The 19,748-nt window shown below is 36.2% G+C and overlaps 1 protein-coding gene and 1 pseudogene across 1 annotated transcript in view; one reads left to right on the forward strand and one right to left on the reverse strand.

Moving 5' to 3' along the window:
• The window catches only part of TMEM64 (transmembrane protein 64), a 22,350-nt gene extending 6,105 nt beyond the window's left edge, over positions 1–16,245 (forward strand). The window contains exons 2-3 of the mRNA XM_012809991.2: positions 9,760–9,915; positions 15,660–16,245. Of these exons, the coding sequence (XP_012665445.1) occupies positions 9,760–9,915; positions 15,660–15,851 (348 nt within the window). The 3' untranslated portion in view covers positions 15,852–16,245. The remainder of the gene's footprint in view (positions 1–9,759; positions 9,916–15,659) is intronic.
• On the reverse strand, positions 6,572–6,852 carry LOC100952877 (annotated as a pseudogene).
• Positions 16,246–19,748: the final 3,503 nt, after the last annotated feature.

Here is a 19,748-nt window from a genome sequence, read left to right on the forward strand (position 1 = left end):
TTGTTTGGCGGGTCTGGGCTGGGGATTCGAACCCGCCACCTTAGGTGTACGTGGCTGGCGCCCTAGCTGGTTGAGCCACAGGCGCCGAGCCTATATGTACTCTTGAACCTTATTTTCTGTTGTAAAATGTGTTTAGTAATAACTTGCTTCAAAGCTATGATAAAATTGCTCATTATTTACTATTTTTTCAATCTCTGATTTGCAAAATGAAAATAATGAAGCTTGGAGATATATATATGTGCATATGTATATAATATATATATTTATTTATTGTTGGGGATTTATTGAGGGTACAAAAAACCAGGTCACATTGATTGCATTTGTTAAGTAAAGTCCCTCTTATAATTGTGTCCCACCCCCATTTTTTAAAAAATTTAACAGCTACCTGTATTATATTTACTATGTGCCAGGCACTATTCTGTCATGCACACATTATTTATTTCATGCTCAGGTTAACCCTGTTTCTCATTTTATAGCTGAGGTAACTGAGGCATAAAGTAATAAAGTAACTTGCCCAGGATCATACAGTTGATAAATGGTTAGGATCATTAACATACCCAGGTCACTTGTGTTGGTCTAAGAAAAGCTGGGTTTCTTAGAGTCCTCCTAATCCCAGTTGTAGAGCACCTTTCCTGAAGTACCTTGCCTGTCAGACTTTGTAGAGGACTGTGCAAAGTTCTACAGAATTTACTTAGGTGTCATCCCAGGATGTTAGAGCAGGGGCCAGCAAACTACAGCCCATTTTGTTTTAAATGGTTAGAAAAAATATCAAAAGAAGAATAATAGTTCATGTACATGAGAATATATGAAATTCAAATGGTAGAATATGTGAATAGAGTTATTGGAATACAGCTATGCTGGCTCATGTATGTGCTGTCTGTGGCTCCTTGAATGCCTAAATGGCAAAGTTGAGTAGTTCAAATAGACCTTGCTATCTGCAAACCCTGAAATACCTACTACCTGGCACTCTATGAAAAAAAGTTGCCTACTTCTGCATTAAAGCCATAGCAACAACCATTCTCTTGCTCGGTTTGGTGCAGCAAACTGCCAGATTTGAGAGACAGATGTGTAAATAAAGGAGTTCTCTGGCCAACACACAGTAAAGACTGGAGATCCTAAGTCTAGTAACCCTGAAAGCACACATTCTTGCCAACCGTGGAAGTGAGCTTGGAAGTAAATCCTTCCCTAGTTGAAACTTCAGATGAGACCTCAGCCTTAAGCCAACACCTGCCTTGTAGCTCTGCTGGAGATCCTGAAGCAGAGGATCCAGGTAATCTAAGATTGGATCTCGAGCCACAGAACCTGTGAGACAATACACGTGTGTTGTTTTAAGTCACTAAGTTCGGAGTTTATTGTTAGCAATAAATAACTAACAGAGCAGTGTTTTTCAACCTTTTTTTAATCTCACAGCACACTTAAATTATGTTGATCAAAAAAAAGGAATAAAAAATACTTAATTGTGCTTTGAAACTTCTTTCAAAACTAATTTAATTAATAATCTTTAAAAACTTCACGGCATGCCTAAGATCTTCTCAGGGTGCACCATTCTGCCATGGCACAGTGGTTGAAATCATTGCCATAGAGTATGGTAGTGAGCTGTGAGGAGGAAGCAGCCATCAAGCCTGAGCTTCTGCAACTGTAGTAAAAGAGGCCCTTAAGTTCTCACATATACGTCCACATCTTACTTACTATTTTACCTAATAAAATTCTTTTAAAAAGAAGCCAAACAAATACATGGGTATTTTGTGTAGCAAGCAAACAAAATAGAAATAAATAAATTTAAAAGTGCAAGACCTTTACTCATCACCCTGGTGAGAGAGACCTAATATATCTATTGTTTGTAGAGAGGGAGTGTTTATCTCTTTTACTCAGAGCTGGTCTTGAACTCCTGGGCTCAAGCAATCCTCCCACATCAGCCTCCCAAAGTGTTAGGATTACAGGCGTGAGCCACTGTGCCCTTGAATAAATTTTCTGAGTTTGCATTGAGTTACCAAAAGAAGATAAATTACTTTTGGTAATTTATGGTCACAATTGAACTGAAATTTATTACAATTAAAAGTTTTTGGTAAGTGACTCTAAGGTCACAGAGTCTCAGCCTCTGGATTCTTTGGGGACCTCTGTTCTGTTTTCACTCCTCTGTGGCGATGGTGAAATCATTCCATGATTCTGATCTCCAGTTTTCTAATTTGTAAAATGAGAGGGATTAGATAAAGTCTCAAAGTTTGCTTTTAAAAAAGGCAACTGTTCTGCGGTTTAACGTTACCTTTTATTTTTTAACAGTTTAGTGTACTGTGAGTTACAATGATACTTGTTTTCTCCTTTTTTAAAAGTTTTATTCTGTGCTATAGATATAGCCATAGAATTCAAATAAAGATATGATGGGTCATAACACTTATTACTATACCAGTGTATGTAGTGATTAATTTCTTCTTACTATTAAAGCATAATACTTAAGTACAGTTCAGGTGGAACAGAAAGTCAGAGACACAGTCTGTGTTCTAAAAGAGTTTGGAGCTCTGAAGGATCAGATAAGATGACCAAGTTCTGTCATCTCCTCCCCCATCCTTAGACCTCACAATGTCACTGAATACAGGTGACCTTTATTTCCTTGAAACTATTGTCCTCCCTTTGTGCCTCTTTAGTTATCTCATCAGTTTCTGTGGTTTTTAATGTGTCATATGTTAAGCTTATGAATCACAAATCTGTATCTCTAGCCTATCATAGTAAGGTATGCACAGTGTATATCTTATTACCCCTTCTTAGTAAAAAACTTTTTCTTTGAAGGTTTTATTAAAACTTGTTTAAATTTTTTTTTTCTGTCTGCAAAGTCAATGTTCATTGTAAAAACTTGGAGCGTATAGCAAAGATAAACAAAAGACCCCTTTTTTTTTGTTTTTTACAAAAGTTATTAACATTTTAGTGTTTATTTTTCTAGTCTTTGCATTTTAATACATATTTTTCTTCCATTACATTGTGAGTTAATGTTATAAATGATTTTGTGACTTGATAAAATGAACATTTTAACCTTAAGTATACTATAGCAAGACTTTTGATGACAATACCATCTGCTATAGTTTTCTCTTTGTTACTCCTGCTTAGAGTTGGACCTTATATATAGAAGGCATTTGATACATTTTTGATACATTTTTGTTGACTAAGTAAAATTAGTAAACCTATGTGTGTCAAAGAAGAACTTTTCAACTTCTGTTACAGAAATTACATGCAATATGATATACTAATAATTTTTTTTTTTTTTGCACTGAGGAGAAATACTGTGTGTATGTATTAACTAGATTCTGCCCTCTACAACTGTTAGGGTCAGGTCCCTAAAACTGCCTTGTTTTGTTTTCAGGAGCAAGACTTTTCCCAGTACTCTCAACAAGGTTGCTGAGAGACGCTAACCAGAGGGTCTTAGCATTGATAAGTATATTAGATTCACTTCAGAGGTTACTGAAAATACTTCCAGTATTCATTCAGGAACCAAGTTTTGCTAATAATGAGTTGATTTTCTTTGTAACATTTTTTTCTGTGTTTCCTGGCATGATCTCAGTTTCTAAAGATCCAATTACAAATGGACTTTGCATTCCAACCTGTTTATAAACTGGCAAACTATTGTTAGTTTCCACATTTATAAACAAAACAATTTTGATGTTGATACAGTCAACCTCCTATAATATATACATATTTAGCACAGAATATGGTGTAGGCATTGTGGTAAGGGCTAGGGATATAATGAAAAACAAGATAGGTTCCTTCCTTCACAGAATTGTAGTCCGGGGAAGGGTTGAGAGGCACACAGATGGTAAAATCTTCAGTTGCTCTCCAGTGTGAAGGGTGCAGGAAGTTACAGGGTTCCATCAGAGCCCCGGAAAGCACTTCTTATGAAGACTTGGGGCATGAGGGAAGGACTTTTTAGAGAAATTGATGATTGAGTAGTAAAGGGGAGTTTAGGAATTGCCTGAGTGAAAGGAGAGGGCAGAAGAATGTGAGTATCCTCCCCGGAAGGAACAGTGTAGAAGGCCTTGGGATTAATGGGAACACGGAATGTCCTAGGAACTGAGAAAGTTTAGATGTGGCTGGAACATAGTGTGATGTGGTGCATGAGATGGTCAAGGCCAGACCATGAAGCACTTTGCACACTGAAGAACCTGACTGTCCTTCTGATGGCAGTAGGAGAGAGTTTAAGAAAGATTAGGTTCACATTCTAAAACGATGCCTGCAAAATTTAGCATAGATACTGAGTGGGGTCGTCTGGGAGGCAAGACTGGAGAGAAGACTGAAGAGAAGAGGCCCAGAGGGTGGATAGATCCCCTACATAATTGGAAGGCACAGTAGACCAGACAAGAAGTTGTAGAAGATCAGACGTGGGGAATGGGGCGTTAGCTGTGGGACCACCCTCCAAGTAGGGCAGCTGAGACTGGGAACACAGAAAAAGGTAAAGTGGGGTTTTGGGAAGGGATGGCAGTGGAGCAATTAATATTTTTCCTTAAGCCAATTTTTTAAAATGTTCTATTTCTGAGAGAGAAAGCTAGTTGCCATTTCTGAGCTCTTTCTCCTCCTTCCCCAACTTTACTGAAATATTGATAGGAAATATTTTGGGGAATATGCAACAAAATAGATCATTTATCAGCAAATATTAGTAAGAGAAAAAGATAACTATAGTCATTTTAATGCTTTTGACCATTTATTTCTTAATAGTCATGACTTATTCTATGTAACATTATTAAATATACTTGAATTAGAATTTGTATAATACCTTAATAGTAATTTTGTCAATAAAGAGCATCCCAGGCCTCTATACAGAAGAATATAATTTGCCAAAACTAATACCAGATTTGAAGTCTTTTGAATATAGATTGCCTTTATTTCTCCACAACATCTATGGTAAAATACTCAGTGTAAAAACAACAAAATTTCTTGGTAAGTTAGAGTATAAAGCTGTTGTATACAGAGCAGTAAACTTAGGAAGTGGAGATGCTAGAGCAGGTTGCCTGAGAGCCTGGTGCTGTGCCCAGGAGGATAGAGACCCAGCTTCACTGAGAACACCTTGGTGGATTTAAAACCAGAGGTTCTGTTATTGTCACCTTCCCAACAAGCCATAGTTACAGGTGAATTGGCTCTTGCTTTTCAGAGATGTAAGATTTTCTTTCATGTAAGAAAATGTAAGTTTTTCTTTCTCCTTTGCCCCCTTGGGTGAAGGATCTATTGGTATAGTAGTCAATAGTAGTCAAGTTGGTCTTCAGGATCTATTTGGTATGGTCATCAATCAGTTTTCTACCTAACCTCTATTTTCCCACATAAGTGAATCACATCTCCAAGTAAATCATAATATCTGTAGCTGTATTATAGTGTTGAATTTTAAAAGCATGAGAGGGTGGCAGTCAAGTGGCATTCACCGTCATTGTAACACTTACCATGGTGTCTCTGATTGTAGAAACTCACCAGCAAGAAAACACTGATATCCAACATTGAGATTTCTAGTTCTTTGGATTTAGAGAACTCCTATAAGTATAGAACCCAGGGTACCATAGACAGGGATTCTTTTTTTTTTTTGAGACAGAGTCTCACTTTATCGCCCTTGGTAGAGTGCCGTGGCGTCGCACAGCTCACAGCAACCTTCAACTCCTGGGCCTAGGCGATTCTCTTGCCTCAGCCTCCCGAGTAGTTGGGATTACAGGCGCCTGCCACAACACCCGGCTTTTTTTTTTGTGTTGTAGTTTGGCCGGGGCTGAGTTTGAACCTGCCACCCTCAGTATCTGGGGCTGACACCCTACTCACTGAGCCACAGGCGCCGCCCCATAGACAGGGACTCTATGTAGACAATGGAAGTGCACTAGCCTCACATGTAAGGTCATTCTGGAAAGTAGAACAAGGAGATAGATTTTTTATTTTTTATTAAATCATAGCTGTGTATATTAATCCAATCATAGGGTACAGTGTGCTGGTTTTATATACAATTTGAAATGTTTTCATCAACTGGTTAGCATAGCCTTCACGGCATTTTCTTAGTTATTGTGTTAAGACATTTATATTCTACACCTAATAAATTTCACATGTGAGATAGATTTTTTAAACCGTTACACATGAGACTTCCTAGGGAAAGAAGCTTGCATGGGCTGCTTTGTGGGAACAGGTATTCTAAATTAATAATGTTTGGCAATGACTGGAGCTAGGTGAAGATCCTGGCTTACAGGATTTTGGCTTACAGGAAATGCCATATTAAAATAAATGGAACCTGTTTATCTTTAGTAAAGTTATTAAAGACTGGGTGTGTGTGTGTTCTTGTGTTGCTCCATTGGTTAAATCATTGAACAGACAAATAGAACTATTGAGAATGATTAACAAAATGGATTTTTTGCTTTCTTTAGCTGTATGGCTTTTCGGAAAGGATGTATATCTAAATTAGGGTAATGTTTGGTCATGAAACACTTTTTTTTTTTTTAACCAGTCATCTTTTATTTGGAGGTTAATTCTCACTAAGATGTGAAAAGATTTGATTATGATTGAGTTCCTCACAGAAGGTGCTGGGCCACGGAGGTCAAGGTCAGGAGTGCAAAAGGCACCCCCCCCCCCATGAGCCCTCTCTTCAGTGGTACTTGCGTAGCCGCTCACGTTTGAGCTCCTTGTAAGAAAGACAGTAGCTGAAAAGCACGTAAGCTGCCAGCACCACGGTAACCCCACCGAGGCTCCCTTCTTCACGTTGATGTACTTGTTGTAATACTGGTGGTAACCTCTTTGAAAGGCTCCAACAGTGCCATTAGGCATGAAATCCCGCATCAAAATGCAACTTGGCAGCTCCCCTAGTTTGACATCCATGAGTTTCTTCTCCTTCACTGACACTGCTGACACCATCTTGGAGCTCTCTGGTCGTGAGACATTTGATAAACTTTGATTTTTGCGTTGAAAGCAGTTCTGTTAAAAAAGGTGAATGACGGAGTTCATATTTATTAAATCTGTTCTTAAAATACCTATTTGGATATTATTGAGGACATTCATGGATGTCCGTTTTGTGTCCTCTCTAGAGAAACTTGAAGGATTGGGCTGAAGCATTTTTGTATTGTGATATTTGGGAGCTGATATTTAAAAACTGTAAAGTTTGTTATTAACTGCAGTATAATATTTTAAGATTCATTTTTGGTTCATTGTTTGGTTCATGTTTACTTATTTTACACATCTGACAGTTTTATTCTAAAGAAAGTTCTCTGCTCCCATCAGTGCTCTAGACTGGCGGAAGACCCTTTCTCCCTGGTGACTTTTCCTCTTCGTGGACCTCTTTTACCCAAGGCCTCTAGCAAGTATCACCCACCTACTTCCCCTGCCTTTATTTTATAGGTTTTCTTTGCAGGTACACAAGAAGCAATCCCGTGTGCCAACTTTATTGATACATCCCGCACTTACCTGCCACTTTGTCCATGTTCATTCTCTCCTTAGAACACCTGCCTTCCTCATCCCATCTATCTTTAGCTTGCAGTGTCCAGTTAACATGCCTCTTTTCCTATTAACTTGCCCTTTGCCCCCCACTCCTGTGACTAAAGTTTAATCCTTTAATCTTTAATCTCCACACAGCCCAAGGCCCCCGTTTCTACCTGAGGCACATCGTGTGTACTTGTTAGTGTGTTAATCCATTGCAGGTAGCCATGGTGATCTATAAGAATAAATAGATGAGGTTAATTACAACAATTTTTTAAAAAATGGTTACTAATGAAGGAATTTGAAGGAAAAAGGAAATTCCTCACCAGCTACTAATAGTCTTTATTAGAACGTGATTTCAGTACAAAATTTGAAATATCAGTTTTGGTTTCGGTACAAGATTTGAGATGAAGGGACACTATTAAAGCTTCTTTTACGTACAATAACTTCTTCTATAGTAAAACATCAGAACTCAATAGAGAAGTTATTGGTTATTAATGCTAGGAAAATTGGGTATTGGGAAAGTAAGTGTATATTCATCTTTAATTTGAATAAATTTCAGAAGGAATAAGTAGATAAATGTTAAAAAAGAAAACATAAAAAAATAGGTAAAAACTAATGATGGGATGTATTTTTATTTATTTATTTATTCATTTATTTTTGGCCAGGGTTGGGTTTGAACCCGCCACCTGTGGCATATGGGGCCAGCGCCCTACCCTTTTGAGCCACAGGCACCACCCCTAATGATGGGATTTAAAAAGAATTTTTTTAACCTGAAGGCAAAAGTAATGCCAGAATGTTTTTACTATCAGTAAGAAAGATTGAACTTTAATGCTTAAAGTTGGTAAGAGTATGACAGAGTGGAAATCCTATGTATTACTGACAGATGTATAGATCACTGAACGTTTTGAGAATAGAAAGTTTTTATTGAGCCAGTAATTCCTACTGATCTATCCTAAAGTAATTGAGAGGCATATTGTATTAGTCATTTATTGCACTATAATAAATCACTTCACAGTTTAACAGCTTAAAACAACAAGCATTTATTGCCTCATAGTTTCTGTTAGGAATCCCTGTGCAACTAGCTGGGTGTCTCTGACTCAGGCTCCCTCATAATTCTGCAGTCAAAGTGTTGGCCAGGGCTGTAGTCACCTTAAGGTTTGAATAAGGGAGGATCCACTCCAGGCTCACTCATGTGATTGTTGGCCTGCCTCAAGTCTTTCCTGGCTGTTTGCAAGACATCAGTTGACACATGGGCCTCTTCATAGAGCTACTGATAATCATGGCACCTTACCTGCTTCAGGAAGAGATAGAAGTCTTATTCTTTCTGGAAGTGACGTCTCATTTCTACTGTAGTCTGTTTGCTAGGAGCAACTAGTCTAGCCCACAAATTCATAATAGCATGCGTACAACTAATGAAGCAATTTAAATGTTCTATAGCAGGAGTGATTAAATTGTGCTGCATCCAAACAATGGCTATGATTGTGTAATAGTGATAATTTCTACCTTTTTTGAGTTTCAGTCATATACTAGGCATTTCATAGGTATTTAAGAAGTATTTCTGACTCTTACCGCAACTACGTCAGGTAGGGGTTATTTTCATTTTATAAGTTAAAAAACTGATATTTAGAGGCAGCCTAGTTCCTTGAATTTTCAGCATGCCATTCTAGGGTTACCTGGCTTCAGAGCCCAGCAATTACTCTGCCATTAAAGTGAAGAATATTTAATAACATGAGTATGTCTTATAAAAATGTTTTACACCATGATCAATGTGTGAGTTTTATTTGTATGTGAGAAAAAAAATAGTGACAAATGTTATCTTTTAATGGTAGAATAGAAATTAAAATTTTCTTTAAACCTTTATTTCATTCGAAATCTTCTCCATTATAGATATGTTCTATTCTTGGCTCGGCGCCTGTGGCTCAAGTGGCTAAGGCGCCAGCCACATACACCTAAGGTGGCGGGTTCGAATCCAGCCCAGGCCACCAAACAACAGTGATGACTGCAACCGAAAAAAAATAGCTGAGTGTCATGGCGGATGCCTGTGTTCCCAGCTACTTGGGAGGCTGAGGCAGGAGACTCACTTGAGCCCAGGAGTTTGAGGTGGTTGTGAGCTGTGATGTCACGGCACTCTACCCAGGGGGATAGCTTGAGGCTCTTTCTCAAAAAAAAAAAAAAAAAGATATGTTCTATTCTTTATAATCATTTTTAAAAGTAAGAATACTTTGTAAAGTATTTCATCTCTACTCCCAGGGAAAAACCACTAGCAAAGCTTATACACACATTTTTATGTTGAATTGAATTTTATTTGGTAATGAATCATTCATTCCCTTTAATCTACTCTTCTAGATCACTGAGCTCTCATTACCCAACTATCTGATGGCATCTTCGGTTGGACTGCTTCCTACCCAGCTTCTGAATTCTTACTTGGGTACCACCCTGCGGACAATGGAAGATGTCATCGCAGAGCAGAGTGTTAGTGGGTATTTTGTTTTTTGTTTACAGGTGAGTTTAAGTATAAGGGTTGTCTCTCTCTCTTTTTTTTTTTCTTTTTCTTTTTTATTGCATTGCTGATTTAACAAATTTCATTGAAAATAAGAGGGTTTTTCCTTTTTAGATTTTTACCTTCTTTCAGAACCAGTTTCATATTTTGACAACATTAAATATTTTTAATTGTGTGGGTATATGGAAATTTGTAGAACGGAATTGATACATGTGAAAACCTCAAAGAGGGATAAAAAGGAATGACAAAGAGTTATTTTTGTAGTGATTTACTTTTTAAGTCATCACAGATCAAATACTGTATTTTGACTTTGTATACAGTGTTTCTTAAGGTAATTTTATTGAAATTGAATGGAGTTGGATTTTTAATCTTACTACTTTATATTCAAATTACCAAAATTCTTCTTTTTGTATATGCTTAGAGTCTGTGTTGTGCTGACAATATAAATTTCTTCCTAATATAATTTGACTTGGAACAAAAATTTGTTTTAAAAAATATTTCCTTATTAAAAAATGCCTAAAGTTTTCCATTACAAATTCAAATATTGAATTTGCAAATTGTAATATGGTGTCCATGTAAGAAGTTGATGAAAAAGGAGAATATTTCCATGTAGAGAAATTTATTCAGGCCCTTTAAATTGCTTACATAAAGAGTTAAGAATTCATTTGTGATACATTTTATTTCTGGGATTTTTCAAAAATCTCATGAATTTTTGGTGAATTAAGAAGACAATGATGATAGCTAACCTTTATTCCATGCTTTATACGGCACATAGTTACTCATTTAGTCCCTACCAAATGACTAGGCGGTGCAGACTTCTATCATTGTAGCCAGTTGCATACATCATTTTTCAGCTCTGTGTTCAGTACCCTCACACTGGTAGCTTGAAATTGGTCATGGCCAGAATATTTATGCCATGGGAAATGGCAAATCTATAAATCATGCCTCTGACCAGACAATTACTTGTTTAAAGTCACAGCTGTAAGTGGTAGAGCCAGGATTTGAACCAAGAGATCATGCTCATAACTTATAGGATAGAGTCAGTATTCCATATCCAGCAGTTACACTTGCTAATTCAGCTGAATCCAGACAAAATACATAGGTAAAAATAATAGATAAAAAATAACAATATAGTGATTAAAAACATTACAAATAAAAGAATATATTATAATAGCTACTTACATGGCATTTATAATTGTATTAGACATTATAAGTAATGTAGAAATGATTTAAAGTATATGAGAGGATATGTGAAGGTTATATGCAAATACTACACCATTGTATGAACGGGTCTTGAGTATCTGCACAGTTTGGTATCCATGGGGCTCTTGGAACCAATACCCTTGGTGAATAGCCCATGGACACAAGTATAGTCTTTTAGCAGATAATAGTAATGAGACAGTCTTACAGACTTCTGGTCCTTTAACTTGTTTTAATTTATTCTGTTACTCAGTGTATGGTACCATATACAGACTTGCTCTTGGTGGCACTCTCAAGTTGTTCAGGTGCTATACTGTGTTAAAAATACTATGATATTAATCTGAAATAAAAATAAAGAATGAATAAATAAATGAATACATTTTAGAACTATGATAAAATCAAGAGTTCATTTTCTTTATTCTTATGAAGTACAAGTTAAGTAAATAGAGTAAGCCCACAAATACTTACATTGGAATATTGCTTAAATAAAGCTTTTCAATTAATGGGTTTGCTTTGAGAAAAATTTTGTATTATTTTTGACATGTGGGGAGTTCTTATTTTTCTTTACTAATTTTTTTCTCAGAGAAGTATTTTTTCTAGCTAACAAAATCCAGGTTGAGTTTCTGTTACAGTTGGTATATTGGTATTAACATGGCATGCTAATCATATAATGTTAAAGTTTCTATACATAAATCTGTAGCATAATACGTATAGTACTTTCACATTTATGATTATCCCGAGGTACTATAATATTTTGGCATACACTGCATTCTCAGATAGATTTAAGTATAAGTTTTAGTGTGTTTTATGTTTTTAATTCCCTGGAAGTGAATAATCTATTTGAAACATCTTTTTTTCTCCTTGACAGTACGTTTGAGTAAATAGAATTCTTCATTATTAGTAGCTTAAAGAGGATTTTCACTACTTGAAACTTTGTATGTTTTTGCATCTTGGTAAATTACTCAACTGTAATCGATGATGTTCATAGTGCTTTTTAAACTATAGGATCTTCTTTTATCCAGAAATTTCTTGCTCTTTGTTTAAGCTGGCAGATTTAAGCATAGGATACATGACCAGGGTTGGTGGGCGGGCGGTGAGGCACATATTCTTTAGGTATTTACCAAAAATAAGTAAGGAGAGGACACAGTTCTGTTTCAGTTTATTGATGTTAGCCTTAGCTTGATTTAATTCAGGAAAGAATTAATGCATCTTACAAAATATATACAGAAGAATAAAAAGAGGGTAAGAAGTCATTTAAAAGGGGAAAATTAGCTTAGGAAAAAAAGAGGAAGTTTCAGTTAAAGCTGGTAGAGTAAGTATGTAAGTATATTCATGAGTTTCCTCCCACTTGGTAGAAATGAGCCACAAACTTGCTTCTGGGTTTTGTAGCCACATCTAAAGAGAATCCAAAGTATCCGTAAAATTAAAGCAATACAAAGTAGGTTCAGAAGAAGCCACAACTATTAATATTTCTTGGACAGGTGAGATATCCTTTATCTGAAATGCTTGGAACCAGGAAAATTTTGGATTTCAGATTTTTTTTATATTTTGGGGTATTTGCATTGTACGTGGTGATGAGGAGAATCCTCAATTTGAAAATTAGAAATCCAGTATGCTCCAATGAGTGTTTCCTTTGAGCATCATATCAGTGCTCAGAAAGTTTCACATTTGGAAGCATTTTAGATTTTGGAGATACTAAACCTCTACCGAAATCCAACTTAAGGTCCCATGGTCTGTGTTATTCTTTTCCATGCCTTGTATTTTTCTGCGTTCCCACCAACCCAGACTTCCTGCCTGGGTGAGTCCAAGTTTGATCTGCCTCTGGGGAAATCATAGAACCAGAAGTAGTGATAATATTTAACTCAAGGTTGCAAACCTTTACCTGGTTTTTCAACAGTGCCTGACATCCCAACTCTTTCCTTTGTCTTTTCCCTCCCCTACTATTTTCTTTTTTCTTTTTTTTTTATTAAATCATAGCAGTGTACATTAATACTATCATGGGGTACAGTGTACTGTGTCTGTATACAATTTGAAATACTTTCCTCCAACTGGCTAACATAGTCTTCATGTCTTTTTCTTAGTTATTGTGTTAAGACATTTATATTCTACAATTAGAGAGATTCACATGTACCCTTATAGGATGAACCATAGGTGGGAGGCGTGATCCCACCAATCACCCTCCCTCCACCTACCCTCCTCCCTTCCCTTCCCTCCCCTCCTCTCCCTCTCCCCTCCCTCTTCCCTCTCCCTATATTCCTGGGCTAAAATTGGGTTATAGCTTTTCTTGAAATAGTTGATAATTTCGAACTATCTTTACTCTCCTTACAATTTTCCTTGTTCCCCTACTTCCCTCTTCTTTCTCAACAGATCCTCTCTTTTTGCTTAACAGAAGAATCAGAATCTTTCCAGTAGGAGTCCCCTCAGTTTTCTCTAAGAACTCCATCAACCTTATGGTCCTACTTCCTTTCACTGCTTTCCAGTTAGAAGAGACACCTGTGTTTTCTGGATGAGGCTTGTCTTGCCTGCATTTATTCTTTCATGTCATTTTACCAGGAAAACTTAAAATAATTGCTTGTAACTCCTGTGTCCATTCTGTTACTTTGTTTTCTTTTTCATTTCTTTTCTTTTTTTAAACTACACTGGGCTAAGGAAGGAGGGTGAGGACATGTTGAGGAAAATCAGTCCAAATTGTCAGCCCCTGGGATCCAGAAGGGCAGCAGGAGAAGATTCCGTGTAAAGATGTAGCGGGTTGACCATTCCTGGCAGCATAAAAAAGATTTTGACTGGATTTATGGTCTGTGGCCCTGCCACATCCTTCCCTCAATCTTTGCTTACTCAGTTCATCACTAACCCTATCACCCCCCAGATACACTTTCCATTTCTCATCTAGAGTGACACCTTAGCAGTTGAAGACACTTAACCATGCCTTTATTATTAAATTACTTTGATAGCTCTATCTTGGTTTTTTTCCTGCTTGCCCTGGCATATGCTTGTCCTCTTTCACTTCCTGTTATCTTTGTTGCTGAAGATTCTAGCTTTAAGTTTCTAGTCTCACTCTGAAAACTTTTTTTTTGGGGGGGGAGGCAAATCCAGTTAGTATCATAGCTGCTAATCCAGCCCCTTCCCCAGTATGCAGTGGTGGCTTCAGACCCATTCAGTGACATCCAGAGTTAGCAGAAATCTCACATTCTGCATGTCTTAGACAGAACTTAGTATCTCATTCACACACGCCACCCCCAGTTAGTTCTCTACCATTTTCTTCATCTCTTCACATGGTGTTACTATTTGACACTAGTAAGTGTCAAACTTAAGACGTTTTCAGTAAGTATTATGTTGATTGTTTTAAGAGACCTAACATATTAGAGAATACTAAAGATTTCAAGACCTTCCCCTTACCTGATTTACTTTGAATTGTATTGAGTTGTGGTACTTAGTGAAAGGACCTCCTTGGATGTCCTTCTCCACTTCACCCATCACAGCCCAGGATGCGCTGCCTCTGCTCCCCCCGGCACCCCTGACACCTTAACACTTGGATTGAGAACACTTTTCTCATTATAAAGATTGGTAGTTTGAATCAAAAGTTTTATGTCAGGGTCACTTTTGCTTAAAGCAGCCTTTGTAAACTTGCTGGGACATTAAATAGCACCCACTCTATTGGCTTCTCACCCTGAAGAACTGATTTATAGATGAACATTGGAATAAAAATCTTTAGAAGATGTGTACTGCTTAGCCACTCCGATGAATTTATGTGTAGGACGTTAGAGCCCAGAGAGGCCAACTTACTACTGAACAGTGGGGGACCAAAGCTCAAATGGTTTAAGGAGCTTCCTTGACATCAGACCGCCAGTCAAGGGCTAAACGAAGACTCGAACCCTCCTGACTTTCAGTTTGATCAGTTTGATGCTTTTTCCTAGTTTCCCTTTGACTGACATTCTTTTTTTTTAAATCATAATCATGTTTTTTCTTTTTTGTTTTTGTTTTTCCCTAAGTAAAATTTTATGCTCCCAGTCTCTTGTTAATGTCTTTTGAAGTTTAGTGCCATTTCATCTTTTTAAGTGGGCTTTAGTACTTTCAATTTTGTCTGTACCAGGTAATTTATTGCAAACAATAGTGCTTATGTCTCTAAGTGGACTTACAAATACCTATGGATATTTATAGTCATGCAAAGAATGACATTGCTAATTATACTAAGAAAGTCTGGCCAGCTATTACCTATATTGTAGACATTTTTCATTCCTTGAAAGAATCTTTGGGGTACAAAGAGACAAGTTTGATGATCTAGCAAACATCATTTATTTGGACAAAAGGGATGTATGTTTGTGCCTGATACCATATGATGGTCACCTAAACACTTTGGCCCTACATTGCCACAGCGCAGGACAGAATAAACGATCACCATGTATTAACTGTTTAAAATGTATAATCTCTTAGCTATAATTTAAGAAGTACCCTGTTTGAAGCATTTCTAAGCCAAATATTTAATGGATTTACTTCTCTTTTTTTGTATAAAATACTGATAACTGTAATATTTTATTTTTATTCACAGATTATTATAAGTATAGGCCTCATGTTTTATGTAGTTCATCGAGCTCAAGTGGAATTGAATGCAGCTATTGTAGCTTGTGAAATGGAACTGAAAACATCTCTGGTTAAAGGCAATCAACCAAATACCAGTGGCTCTTCATTCTACAACAAGAGGACCCTAACATTTTCTGGAGGTGGAATCAATATTGTATGATTCTAACAAAATGTACGATTGTCAAGAGCCTAGTGTGCTGTCTGAGGTCTAGCAGTCACTTCACTAGCGGGCAGAAACAAGTTCTAATTGTATTACGGCACAAACAAAACTGACTAGTTTTTAAATTGCACAATTTTTTTTTTTTTAAAGCAAGAATCGTTTTCTGAATATGTAAGTATAAATGTAGATGCATTTGGCTGTACCTCTTTATCATGCCTGGATCGGCCTCACCGTCTGCACTTTAGTGTTTTTAATTGTTTTATTTCTGAGTACTTCTGAACAGAGAAATGACCCAAATATTTTTTTCTGCCTAGTGTCTTTATTTATAAAGTCTACAAATAGTTTTATGTATCTTTCCTACTTAGAAGGATGAGTAAAAGTATGCGGTTTTTAAATATATAATATTATTGGGTGGTCTTGGCTTTGGTAGCCTTTCCAGAAAGGATAAACAGTGCTTTTTGTTTTGTTTTGTTTCATTGTTTTAAGTGGGACCACTTTGCTTCCCAATTCCTTAAAAACAGATGAAAACTTTCAGTTGAATGTATTCTTGCAGGCGTCCCCTTGTTGAAGAGCCATTTACACCTGTTCACTAAAGCTTAAATCCTACGTTGTGGGACTAAAGTGCTCTTAAGATATCTTTTTATTTTCACTGTGTAATATGCAAAGCAAAAAGGAAATTATTTAATAGGTGGTGGCTCACAATCAGAACTCGTTTTCTAATTCTGTTACATTGGCTTTATCCTCCTTAGATCTTTCATCAAAGGGCTGTCCCATTGCAGTCGTACTAAAACATTTTATTGAAATGAACTTTTTCCTTTTTATATTAATAATTAGGCTTTGAAATAAAGATGCTGTTCCTTTAAAATGGTGGGTGTACCATCATTAAAGATGTCACTCAGGTGGCCTTGTTTGAGCAAAACGCCTTTTTAACAAACCAAGCTTTAAAATCATGTTTATAAGTCTATTGAAGTACATACATATTTGTCCCCATAGTCTTCAGCTTTAAAATTATTAACATAATATTAACTTAATGCCCAGTGTATTATCTGCCCTACTCTAGGTAGGCTTCTTTCGTTTGTTCTTTCGGTACTTGTTTTTCTCTGATAAGACTCAGGAATTCTGAAATGTGAAATTAAGTGTCTGAAGTCGTTCTCTTACCGCATGAATCAAGTGTGTTCATTAATAGCACTTACAACTATACAGTACAATGATTTGGCATATGGTTTATATGAAATATGTGTTATTCATGGATCACCTTTATTTTTAAAATAACTTGATGAGCTTTTTTTACGATAAAATGAGATTATAGATATTAATACAAAATTTCTAGTAGGTATGTCCTTTGATTTTGAAGATTCCAACTTATCAGAGATCTCCCATTTGCCTTTCCATTAGGGTAAAACCTTTGCCCCGATTTACTAAAGTACAAAGGAATTCCTTAGAAGCAGATTATTCTAGTCTTGTACGAGAGATGAATTTGATTATTTTAATGCATAAGTTTCTTGCCCTATTCAGATATAAAGGTTTTCCTTTTATTATGCATAAGTTTTCTCACTTTTAAGTGACAGAAAAGTTTGTTTATATGCCCCTACCAAGACTTCAGTACAAACACTCTGAAAGCCACCTGGATCCACAAGACATAATTGGTCTCCAGATCCTTCCATTATTGGTAGAAAAAATATATATACAGTATTGGAATATTCTTATTTTTTTTTGAATTCTGATTGCCTATTTAGATTTTTTGAATGATTTTAGTTTGACAGTACCAGCCAACAGTACATTTGATTTATTCTTTTCGAACTTGACAGATTTATCTTGTGCTTTTTGTTTATTGGTTAGTTTATTTAAGATCACCGTTTTTGTACTTGTTTTACACTTCATGTATTTTGAAGTGCATTTCTTTATTTAGCATTTGTGACTTGAGTAATTTCACCAAATGAATACTTTTCAGTTATTTGTAATGAGTTCTTCCAGTTATTACACTTTGCTTGGTACTTATAATATGTAAAGGTAAAAGAGAATTAATTTTTCTGTACTCTGCCCAGCATAATTTTATATACTAAATCATCCATTGTTTTTCTTAAGATAATATGGATTGACTATTTCTCAACTACGAATCTGTAGTTGCAGTTTTTCTTTTCTTCAACATCTCCTGCCTCCAAGTAAACAGTAACCTCTTACAGTGAAGCTACTTGGTAGGTGGATTTGGTTGCTGGGTTTTTAGGTTGTGCCCACTTTAAATTGTGCAATTGCCATGCCTTATTCATTCCATCTTTATCCCTGCATCCCAGATTTATGGCAGCAACACACTTCTCTGGGGTACTTTTATGTTGCCCAAATATTGCCTTCCGTGATATATTGTATTTATAAAATGTCTCCAGTCCTATATATTTATATAAATAAAATGTTTCAGCTTTCTCAAACTGTGTATGTCCAGTATAAAGTTTCTTAATGCACATTTTAAAAGCATACAGTACACCTAATTTCCAAATCAATCTGATAAAAAATATATTCTATTTTTAGTTCTTTGGGCTTTTTCCTAAGTTTTGTGTATTTTTTGGTATATTGTTAAAAATTGCATTTACTCTTTGCCAAATTTTGTCCTGTAAATTATTTTAAAGTAGCACCTTTTTTAAAAAAAAAAAATGTATCTAAATTGAGTGCTTTTGTGTTCATTTTCGTTTGATCATCTGATTTGCGCAATAACTTGAAATCTGTACTCTTTGGTTTGTGAAAGTAATACAACCAAATCTCTGTCATTCGAATGTGTATTTTATGTTCAGAAGTGATGGTACGTTTATCCACAGCCGGCCACACTTTCCCCTCATGCACTTCGTAACCAGCTACAACTGTTTTTAAGATGTATTTCCCTGATAGGGTCAAGTATATGAGTATAAAACATTTTCCTCTTTGGGAACTATTTTTTTTTTTCTCTCTCTCTTTGGAAACTATTAAGGTCAGTAGTTTTATTTGCCCTTGCTGTGGCTGAGCTAAGTGGTATAGATTCAAGTATATCCCAGGGATTCCTGTGTTTGTTATAATATGCACTGTTGATTTGGATTGTTCTTAGGGAAGGACTTTCACATATTAATATCTGTTAGCTCTGGGACTATGTTTAGAATACTTGAGAAAGTAACCAGGTGTGTGCCAGGTGGTGTAGTTTGATCCTTAGATGCAAGGTAAATCTATGCTGTTCACAGCCAAAAAGCATTTACAGAGAAAAAAGGAGGTTTGTATGGACCTCAAGAAACAATGGTCTTAATCTAAGTTGGTGGCCTTGTTGATAGAATTTTATTTCTGCCAGAGGCAATGCACTATATCAGAATGATGGTCAGTACAGCACTATCTGGGTTTAGATTAGATATGTTGATTTCTGTTGTAATAAAGTATTTAGGAAATAATTTTTTTAAAGGTTATCACTTTAAGGTGAAAAGCCATTAAACAAGGGAGAGGAATCACTGTTCTACAGTATATTCAAAACTCAGGAGTTCAAATAACCTCACATAGCAAACATACATGTTAACTTTTTCCACGACTAAATTATAATCTCATACTTCTGAAGTGTAAAGCAATTGCAAACCTTTTTCTAAGATGGCTGAAGATTTAAAATAGATCCTTCTAAAGTGAACCAGTAAGATGTCTTGGTAATTGATATCTCAAATCACTTGTGTGCCAGAGAAAATAAAAGGTACTATTTTATTTTTCTTCTCTCTTCTCTTTCTTTCCCTCTATACTTTAATGTATGTAGAACCACATCCAATGGGAGGGAGTGATTCAGGGGATAAGGGAAGATGTGCCCTTAAAAGTAGGAATGCTGATAATTGGCCTTATGTGGGTAGTTATTACGATAGAGAGGCCCTATGGAGAGATGATTCCGCTGTCTTCCATTGAGGCTCC

Source organism: Otolemur garnettii, unplaced genomic scaffold (assembly GCF_000181295.1).
Source record: "Otolemur garnettii isolate 467f Iridium unplaced genomic scaffold, OtoGar3 scaffold00004, whole genome shotgun sequence".
NCBI lineage: Eukaryota > Metazoa > Chordata > Mammalia > Primates > Galagidae > Otolemur > Otolemur garnettii.